The 10,333-nt window shown below is 43.9% G+C and overlaps 1 protein-coding gene across 1 annotated transcript; it reads right to left on the reverse strand.

Moving 5' to 3' along the window:
* Positions 1–692: 692 nt before the first annotated feature.
* On the reverse strand, positions 693–9,488 carry trpm2 (transient receptor potential cation channel, subfamily M, member 2). Its single transcript, XM_049727263.2, has 32 exons — positions 9,287–9,488; positions 8,995–9,187; positions 8,731–8,911; positions 8,287–8,450; positions 8,043–8,217; positions 7,907–7,968; positions 7,640–7,840; positions 7,477–7,579; positions 6,949–7,070; positions 6,433–6,798; positions 6,066–6,203; positions 5,859–5,988; positions 5,651–5,796; positions 5,273–5,385; positions 5,045–5,143; positions 4,742–4,958; positions 4,524–4,642; positions 4,319–4,451; positions 4,075–4,246; positions 3,829–4,009; positions 3,574–3,755; positions 3,272–3,404; positions 2,936–3,023; positions 2,768–2,852; positions 2,543–2,688; positions 2,409–2,464; positions 2,005–2,034; positions 1,844–1,930; positions 1,682–1,757; positions 1,496–1,597; positions 1,308–1,421; positions 693–1,231 (listed from the first exon to the last, which is right to left on the reverse strand). The coding sequence occupies exons 1-32, from the start codon at positions 9,445–9,447 to the stop codon at positions 1,118–1,120; spliced, it is 4,389 nt and encodes a 1,462-aa protein (XP_049583220.1). The 5' UTR covers positions 9,448–9,488; the 3' UTR covers positions 693–1,117.
* Positions 9,489–10,333: the final 845 nt, after the last annotated feature.

A 10,333-nucleotide genomic window follows, 5' to 3' on the forward strand; every position in this document is an offset into this window, starting at 1 on the left:
AACATTGCGGTTTTTGTTTTAAACAGATTTTCCATTTGAGTTATACTATAGTAGGCCTAGATGTGAATTTTATTTCATACTCTTACATACAATTATAAGTGTACTGGAAATGTACATTTTCTGTTTTGATCGGAGAAAAAAAACAATCCAGTACTATATGGAGGAAAAAAAAATAATTATTGCATACTGCAAGTTGCAGTCGCAGAAGTCACATTAGGTTTGCAACACCCAACCAATCACGGGGTAATCTAACCCACAATCTTCAAAATATTTTGACAGGCGCACATATTTTTGTGTGCAGAAAAGATAAACAGCATGAATGAGGAAGGTGTGGAAACCGATACTGGCCTCCTCCAGCTGGAGCGCTGCGTGCTTACACGAAACTACTTCAATGCGACGTGACAGGTGGAGCGCACACAAACAAATACAAATGTGCTGCAATTTTCCATTGCAACAGAGAAAGTTGTCAAAATATTAGGCCCGCACAATCAAACGCAGTGGTAGAGTAGACAATAATCTGATATGTGGGGTACTTTAATTTGAATACAAATAATTAATAAAGAATTTCCCAACCACTTATGCTCACTACAGGGCCACTGGAATCAAACTGAAATAAGATTATGATGCGTATGGTAAGTAGCATTTGTGAGTCCCTGGAAAGGAAGGTGACAAATCATTTCCGCAAAAAAAGCTTTATTTATTTTGTTTGCATTAGGTATATAAGTATTTTTTTCTAAATAAAAATTATAATTCCTTAATAAACCCAACATAGAAATTCCTTGACAGCAGGAACATACAAGTAAACATTCAAGTAAACATTCAAGTAGTCTTTGCAGAGGTTCATATGGAGATGATTGTGTTTTCCTTTTACTATGTATTTATTGATGTGCATTTTCAAGTATACATGTGGCTTATTATGGTCCAAGAGGATTATCAAAAAGATGCATGTTATGGTGAGCATTTACAGTTCAAGTAACAGCAACATAGAGCAGTAACACTGACACCTAAATGAAAGAAAGATTGTGCATGCTTTCACTGAGGTTGCATGACACTTGAGCAGTGTGTGATGATATGGCTTCAGTGCAACCTTGAAGTGACATGGATAGCTCCACCAGAGTTATGAATCCCTGTTATGCAGCATAGCGACTCGCCTCAGAGTGTCGCTTTGGTCTGAGCAAAGTCCATTTTTGCAGCTCACCTCCTCCCACCGCAGAGAGCCGCGACTGCACGACTGGGGTAAAAAAAAAAAATCAGAATGGGTCAGGTTATGAGTTGCCTGTATACCATGTCAAAATGTTTTCCCTCACCATGTTGACGATTTCCTCCGAATCCTCACTTGAGTCCAGATGAATGTTGAATACCGTGGTTTCCACCCAGGCATTATCTGTGTTCCTGACGTCGTCCACGTATCCTTGAAACACCTGAAATGGTGACAAAGGAGAAGGAAGAAGAGTAAAATAATAAGACGCTAGTCGACCAGTCAAAACCGACTTACCAGTATTCCCTCTAATATTTTTTCATGTAATTTTTCATACAAGCAGTTGCCCATGGTTCTCAACAGAGCCGACGGCAGACGTTCCGCAGATTCAAGTGGTCCCTGCGGATACATCAATTGCGGTGCGTCACCTAAATGTCACGTGACCTACTCTGAGGTTAAAAAGCACAGCATAGCTCTATTCACCCCTGGTAGGACCATCTTTTTCTGCTTGTCTTCAACTGCTAGAAACTCCAAAACGGAGCGGCCGCTGTCCCGCAAGCTAGAAAAAACAATATGAATCCCTCTGATTATTATTTGCGGGAAATCAAGAACACAGTCTCGTTATTTTGCTTGTAATGGACCCACCGTGTAATCACGAGGTCTACGTGCAGATTTGGACCCAGATGACTGAGTGAACCCTGACCTCTGATACCCGTCCTCCCTCCAGGGTTTCTAGCGTCAATACGTGATATCAAGATGTTGCCATCGATCGGCACTTATTCATCCATTCATTTATCACATCATACCTGAAATTTTCCAAGACTTCAGCATCTGATCTGTTAAGAAATTAACATATTGTAGTTAAACATCTTGCTGGTCAAGTCAACTCTTGTAGAACCTTTAAAAACAGTGATGCTAGTTTAAGACATACTACAAATAAAGAACTAAAAATCATAAAAGCTACACTATATTGACTGCACGGGCAATTTCAAGTGACATGTAGACTGTAAAGTTAAAAAACAATCACTGCGCCTCTTGTGTAACTCATTATTACGTGTCACACAAATGTGAAAAATAAGCATAACATTAAATGTCAATAAAAGTGACAATGTAGCATCTGGCTAAAAATATCACAAAGGATGAATTTGGAATCTGTAAATTATAATTTGATATATTCATAATGGGTCAAGTGTAATAACATGAAACATACCCATCCGTGTTGTCCTCTGAGCTAAAATATGAAGGCGCGTATGAGCTGAAGCTGACCTAAAAAACAGAGTGAGTGAGTAAAATTGGAATCGGTGCAGTGTGGAGCATCTGGTGGAAATGTAAAACGTTGACTACCTCCCACGGCACCTTCTCCTCGGGTACGGGAAAGCGGGTGACTTTGCTATTTGGATAGTGGAACTGTCGGGCTTTGACATGGAAGCCGTCTGTCTCGTCGACGCAATCCAAGGTCTCGGAAGATTCCTTTACAGTTGAAGGGACCGCTGAAGGAAAACAGAAGGAGAATGAATGGACATCAATGATATGGAATGGATTGAGAAAGTAAGAAATCTGGTAGCGGACGGAGTGGTTGCTCCTCTTTCCCAGCGAGACCCTTGGACTTCAGACTCTCCATGATCCACTGCAGGCCTTTAACTGAGTGGACAACCTGCAGGTAGTATTCAGTGTATCATCCTCGAGACGGACATACTGTGTCTTGCGTGTTTAATTGTGCAAAGATCAGGTCGCGACCTGCTCCTCCAGTCGGGCCAGACGCTTAATCAAGATGGCAGAGCTTATCTCCTCTTCCCGCTCTAGCCGATCTGTTATAGCGTTGACCCTGGAGAACAAAAGCGAAAACATGAGGACACATATATATATTTTAAAAACAGCTCTCCATTTTAAACGTTATTCATGAGCCTTGACCACAACAGCTTGTCAATTTTTAGTAATGTGAATGTTTTTTTTGGCCTTGAATTGGTTAGCAACCAGTATGATATATTATTTAAAAAAATAGAGACAGCCAAGTAACATGTGCATAACTGTAGAGACTAGATGAATTGATTTTGGTATTGCCGAGGTTCGTACTTTTGCACCGTGTCCACGATGCATCGTTCCATCGTCTGACTCTGCTGTTGCTGGGTGGACAGCAGGTATCTGTCCTTCATCAGGGCCTCCCATGACAGAAGCTCCTCCTCTTCAATGTGAGGAAGCTCAGTCCCTGGATGAGAAAAGATTTTGGCAGATTCTGAATCATAGCGTGGTATAGTTAGCATGCAGGCTACATCCTAGCTACACAAGACAGGATTGTAATCAGCAATAATTAACTTTAACTAACCTATTTGAGGTGGAATTAAAAACGACACAATAACGTGTGGAATCCTACTCACTGAATTTTCGTGATTTAAGTGGCGGCCTCCAAAGAACCACATTCCTGATGAAGATGGAAAGGTGACTGAGGATGATGAAGGGAGGAGGGGCAGCGGGGCGGCTGTGGTACTCCTTAATGAGCTCGTATCTTTGGAACTTCCATATACGGTCTGTGTTGTCTTGCACTTCCTGGAATGTGAAGCTGCAGCAGCGAGCAAGAGTTGGTGTTAATTTCAAAAACACGGGCGAGCCAATTAAGAGGAGGGAAGACTGACTTGAAGATGGCGATCAGTAGGTTGAGCAGAAGTATGTTGGCGAAGAGGAGGTAGACGCACAGCATGATGATGGTGAGCCACTCGGGGAAGGCCGGGGTTTGGTTCTCATTCAGCACGGGACATTTGGGTTTCAAGGGGTCGCTGCCGTTCATGCTGCAGGAGTCCAAGTTAAATTCGGAATCTGAAATGGGGAAATCTCTTGGTTCACTGATGCCGTCAAAATACTTTTAATTTCATTTTGCTCACAATCCACGTTGGTGGGGACGTTGCCGAATATGATGAGGTAGGGCTCGTATACGGCGCCCCGGAGAATCCACTGCAGTCGATTGTCATTGTGGATAAGGATGCCCTGTTTGGCTACCCCGTACGCCACCACCCAGATACTCAGCAGGAACATGAAAAAGAACATGTCCATCATCTAAAAAATAAATATGATCATGAATATTATATTATTGCTATTTTTGAATACGCCCTATCAGGATCCTCTTACCATCCTCCTGACAATAATGATCTTAGGGCCAAGCGTCCGACTGATGCTGAAGATGGCCATGAGACGCAAGCAGAAGACAACAAAGTCGATGCAGAGGACGATCTTGCCTGCGTAGAACAGCTTGGTCGTCAGCCTTGAGGAAGACAACGGATGATGAAATTCCGTAATGACCTGGGAGCTTGTCTGGAAGGATGCTGTAGCTCACCTAAAGACAAGGCCGATGATGAAGAGGATAATGGACAGAACATCCAAAATATTCCAAAGCTCTCGAAAGTACATCCTGGCTTTTTTGTGGAACCCAAAGCCATCTGGGTCATAAATTAACTGAGGTCAAAAAGACAAAAATAAAAAAAATAAAAAATTATGAATGTTAAAGTGTTACTCAGAACATGTCCAGTTAATAACATGCGTGTGGATTTTTACCTGCCGGACTTCCTCGCTCACCACAGAGAAGAGCCACACATACAGCAGAATCTCCGCCGGCGAGGGCGTGGTCTGAAAGTCCATCATCAGCACAATGGCAAAAAGGAAGAGGAAGGCAAAGTAGGACACGATATTCCAGTAGAACTTGACCTGCGGCGAGCTGTAGAGGCAAGTCAGCCTGGACCAGCAGTTCAGAGACTTCATGGTTGGGAGATCACTATTGGGGTTAACATAATGGAGGCATTGTCATTATGCATTTTAATAGTATCCAGTTATGGATTTTATACATCAATGTCTACTCACGGACTCTTAGCTTTAGTTCGGTGCACACTTCCCGTGACGCTCGCCACCGTCTTGATATCCTCACAATTCTTATTTTGCTTCTGGATTAGCTCATCGGGTCTAATAAGAATATGAAATGTAAAGGATTTGGTCCATAACAAAATCCATAATTGATAACTATCCGAACGGCCGTCCAATAATGTCGCCGCAGCGAGCGTAATTCCTGACGCTGCTATGCTGGACAATCACCTGTAAGTCAGGAAGCCAGTGTAGATAAGCGGAAAGAAAATCATGCAGATTGTCACTCTCCACACTGGATTGTCCACTGAAAGTTCTCCACACCAGATCTCAGTCAGGAGGGCCTAATGGAGAACGGAAATGGATGCACAATTTGTTATGCACTTTGTTTTAGTCTCTAATTTCTATCATTAGCATTACAGTTGTTGCATCTTCTCCTGCAGGCTAATAATTGCTAGCTAACTTTGTTTGTTAACGCGCAGATCTTAAACTACATCAGTGAAATGAATTCAGTAAATAAAACAAAACCTTTCCTAAAGTCATTTTTCTGTTAATGTATTTGTAATTTTACACAAATATTGCTTTCAAGTACTTTATACTTGGCTGTACCTGGACACCTGACAGCGCCACAAAGCTTTTACAGTTAGCCTCCAGCGCTAGCCTCAGGCACGTGGTCTTCCCCCAAAATGGTGACACACGAACCAGGAGCTTCTTAGCCCGCTCCTCACTCTCGCTGTAACACTTGGTGAACACACCTACAGACACACACCATTTAATAATCTCTAGACATTGTTGTTCTCAGTGCGTGATGTCATACCGATGGCGTGCATCTCAAAGTGATCAGCTAGCTCTTGCATATTGGCGGCCTCGTCTGCATCGCTACCCTCCTCGGCCATTTTCCTCAGGATCTTGCAGGCGGCCAGAGCGGCGGACACACAGTCTGTACACTGTCCCAATCAGAATACACCGAATTAACACACTACTGTAGGGATCACTCTTATTTTCCAACTTTCAACTCGCTTACCTGTTCCCAGGTGATTTCAGACAGCTCTTTATTTTTCTGGACGACAGCCCAAAGAAAAAGGTCTCTGGCTGGGTCTCTCTGGGCCTCAGCAAGGTCCACTCTGAGCGGAGCTTGGGAACCCGACAGGCTTCTCGACAGCTAGAAAGACAGTGGAAGAGATTAAGCAATGTTTTTTGCCGGACTGACTTTGTGTGAGAAAACTGTGACTGCTTGGCACTGAGACAGAAGCGGCGAATTTGGGAACCTGGCTGTTTGACAAAACTGCAGGTGCGTATAAGAACCAAACTGAAACTATTCTATCAATCCAGTTTTGTCAGTATCGATCTGATATTGATGCTAACTCGGTATCTATAATGTCATATCTCACCGATGTCGCGTCCTCCATGTTAAAGTGGTACATGGTTGCGGGTGGCGGGTAGATAGGTTGGGTAAAATTCCCCAGTAGGTGGCGCACTTCATCCGACACGTGATTCAAGGCGATGCCCTCAGTCTGCGAAGAGTGCACGCGGTTCCTGACGGCGAACACTTTCCTCCTCCGGTAGCAGGAGGCGTGGACGCGCTTTGCCAATTTACGCAGGAAGAAACAGTTGGGCAGCTGCTTGTAAAGTTCGCACAGAGTGTCTTCGCTCTGTAGGAACTCCCTCAAACTCACGCCGTTCTCCAGCAAGAGGCTCACAAACCGAGGCTTGTTGCCCACCAGGGCTGAGAACATGGCCCAGTGAAGATCACTGGACTGCAGGATGGGAACAAAACGTGAAAAATGCCACTTAATACCCAAACTGCCAATCGGGCTCAACTTCAGCTAAGTCAACAAATGTGCAGTGAAATTGGAGAGAGTTTGAAATAAATGTTCTGCACGGCCTCTTTGCTAGCGCTGACTCACCTTCCATTGACTCTCGTCGGTGAAGATCTCAGTGGTGGCTATGTCCACTCTGTTCCATACTATAGCCAGTTCCAGCTGCCTCCGCCACCCGTCCACTACTTGTGATGCGCTGACCCTTGAAGCTGAGAAGTGCACCAATTACCAATGAATAAAAACTGATTTATTTTCTATTTGATACAGAGAACTATTTATATTATATAGCATGTATTATTTACGATTAAAAATGCCCGCAAACTTCACCGACACTGTTATTCAACCGGTCCCATTTTGGTAGCCCCATCTCAGCCCCATTAACGGTCTAATTGGTGCAACATAGTAGATATGCTCTCCTTGGAGGTTTTCTTAATGAGGTTTCTGGTGCCAGTAAATTGCTCAGAAGTACACTGTGGCAGAAGATCCTCTCTAGCTAAGTCAGCAGGAAATCTGCCAGGAAATCGTTTGCCAGGAAATTGTTTGAGTGATATCAATGGAGATCAGAGATGGAAAGGGATATGGAACCCTCTAAAAGCATTCAAAGTACAAGCTCACCTTTAAAGAGTGCTTGGAGGATGGCCACATCCACGTCTCCGTGACTGTCTCCACCTCCTCTGAACACCGTCAGCAGGTGAGACATCCTGATGATGTCCTGAATCTGGAAAGGCAAGCGGATGCATAAACGCAAGACGACGAGAAGGCGATTGTGTTCTTATACCTTCTTAGTCCACTCGATGATACTGAGGTCAGTGAAGTTGTCGTACTCCAGGCTGAGGAATTTCTTGAGCAGACGGTGAATGAGGCTGATGGTGACCTGGTTGACGGGTAGCCCCGCCGCATGGGCGATCACGTCGGCCATTCTCCCGGAACCCTCCAACACCACGCACGGCGTGCCGTTGAGCATGGCTGTGTAGATGGTCTGAGAGAAAACGGATCACTCAGAAGTCAAGAAGTGATGAGGATAAAGACACAAGAGAGACCTCACATTGAGAGTGCCTGCTCCTCCATCCAAAACCACTAAGACCACAGGGATGGTCACTCCAACAGCTAGAAATATGAGAAAAGGAAAAGAAAAAAAACTGAGTGTGTCTAATGGTGTGTTACAGCATTATTTCTTTCACCTTTGTTTCCAAGAGTCTTTTCAGAGATGAATTTCTCGAGACGACTCCTCAGATTGATCTCGACGCCGTAGCGGCCATAAGTGCCGTCGTCCACCAACAGGAAGTGAGTGTGGTTGTTGTCAAGGCAAGGCAGTCTACCCTTGACGTCCATCGGGTAATGAGCCGGGAAACATCCCTGAAGACAACACGGGTGATCCCATTTTGTAGATAATGACTGGAAATCACAAAATTGTGTCCAACGTACCTGGGAATTCACCAAGACTTCTTTGTTATGAATGACTCCCCATGTTGCCAGGCCAATGGTCACAATCTGGCCTTGCATGGAGCTACTAAGGGAGTAATCCCTCACAGCCTGCCCCACATGCTTCATGACACCAGTGTTGGTTCCACCTGTGATGATCCACGCACCTGAGCAAAAGCATTAGCGTAGCTTTTAGCGACGTTACAAAGTTCGCAACATTCTTACGGCATCACTATCAACGGACTGTGATGACATTTCTCCTTCTTACACTGCAGTCACAATGTCCTGAGTCAGATTCTATTTTTATCTTCATAAGATCAAGGTCAGATTGTAATCTGAAGATACTCGATTCCATGCGGAGGAGGAGAAAAATCGGTACTGGCGTCACTTGAACCGTGTGGTGTAAATCAAGCCTTAGTGTTTATTCCTACAGTTGCGTTCCAGTACCTGTTGTCTGGGCCACTTTGATGAGACCTCTTTGGAAGATGTTCTTCAGCCGGGTCTTCAGGTAGAAATTCTTGGCTCCCCCGGTGACCGAGATGAGTAGGTTGGGTGGAGATACTTTCCACTGCTCAGTCATTAGCTGGTATAGCACCTCAGGACTGGTCTCTGTGGACACTCGAGCATACTAAGAATGAAGAAAGACCAACACAGTTTTAAGAACATACATGGCATTGTTGAGGCCTGCAAAACGCTTTTTTTTTTTTTAACCTTGGTCGTCGTCTGTCTCAAACCACCAAAGCTGATGTCCCCGAAAGCATCTGTAGGTACTTCACGGACGTGCACGTGCGGGTCCCAGGTGCCATCGCCCGTGTCTTCTGTCCGAATGGCGTCGGCCACATGCTCGCTTTTGGTGTAGCCGCACATGCACACGTTCTCTCTTTGTTGAGCCGAAGAACAAAGACTAAAAAGAGATATAAGTGACCTGACGTGTGAGTTTTTTTAGATACGAGTCGCCACCACTGGACAAGATCGTCTGTAAAGAAAACATAAGTCTCCCTACCTGGCATCCTTTTCAAAGAAGAAGCAACACTCCTTCTTGCAGATGTTCTGTTGAATCCAGGTGACATGCTGGAAAGTAGGCGTCAAAGAAATCACTTTGGAAACTGTGCCGACACTCAACGTCAGATTTTGAATGAGCTTAGAGCCTCCTGTGTCCTCCATGGTGATGGAGGCAAGCTTGGCTCGGCGTGAGATTGCAAGACTGAAACACTTCCTCGAGTCCAGCCTGTTTGTGCTGTCTCATCGCTCTCATACTGTGATGTCAGCTAGAGCCGAGATGGTTGCCAAACCTTCCATTTACTGATAGTCGGATACCAGGGTAGGATCAATACATTACATCACTCTGGGCGGATTAATTACAAGAAAAAAAATAATAAGAAGCATCACTTGGAAACCATAACGCAATTTTGTACAGATAAAAATAACTCGTTAAATGTTTTTATTATACTTGATTTCAGTTTCGCAACCTCTACTCACCGTTTCTATACTTATGCGGCTATTGGCATTACAATTTGAGGTCTTTGAACCCCAAAAATTGAGAGTGGCCGCCTTAAAAAGAAAAATGAGTTTAGTACCAAAGTGGCCAGACACTCGCCTTTTTGAAACGCTCAATCACTCTGTTGAATTGACATCTCTTCTTCTTTTGTTGACATTCCATCACATTAAAACTTTGTTTTTTTTAGCTTTTGTGTAAATTGGGTCAGGAAAGAGACGCTTCATTAGGTACACCTGGACAATAATAAAAAAACAAAAAGACAATACATATTGAATTGCAACTTTTGTGACTTTTTTTCCCCTTACCTTTAGTGCCTACCTTTTTTTCCCCCCCAATAATGACAGTAGCCAACATGAAGTCCCCTTACTCAGCTTTGAAAACTACAACACTCACCCAGTTTCTGCATACAAGAGCAATGTTTCATTTTCATCTCCAGGTATCTCAGCGTCTGTTGCCAAGCAACGTCCGCTGAGTATACAAGCAGAGATTTAGTTGAAACTTTGGAACAAAATGAATGAATTATAATAAACCGTTAAAATTAGCTTGTGCTAT

Source organism: Syngnathus scovelli, chromosome 8 (assembly GCF_024217435.2).
Source record: "Syngnathus scovelli strain Florida chromosome 8, RoL_Ssco_1.2, whole genome shotgun sequence".
NCBI classification, from domain to species: Eukaryota; Metazoa; Chordata; class Actinopteri; order Syngnathiformes; family Syngnathidae; genus Syngnathus; species Syngnathus scovelli.

What these genes read in the sequence shown, in the direction of transcription:
- trpm2 (XM_049727263.2), bottom strand. Translation starts at nt 9,447, where the DNA reads ATGGAGGACACAGGAGGCTCTAAGCTCATTCAAAATCTGACGTTGAGT. An exon ending in TCATCGAGTGGACTAAGAAG is followed by an intron (nt 7,580 to 7,639) that starts GTATAAGAACAC and finishes TTGCCTTTCCAG; the next exon opens with ATTCAGGACATCATCAGGAT. An exon ending in TGGCCCGACTGGAGGAGCAG is followed by an intron (nt 2,853 to 2,935) that starts GTCGCGACCTGA and finishes TACTACCTGCAG; the next exon opens with GTTGTCCACTCAGTTAAAGG.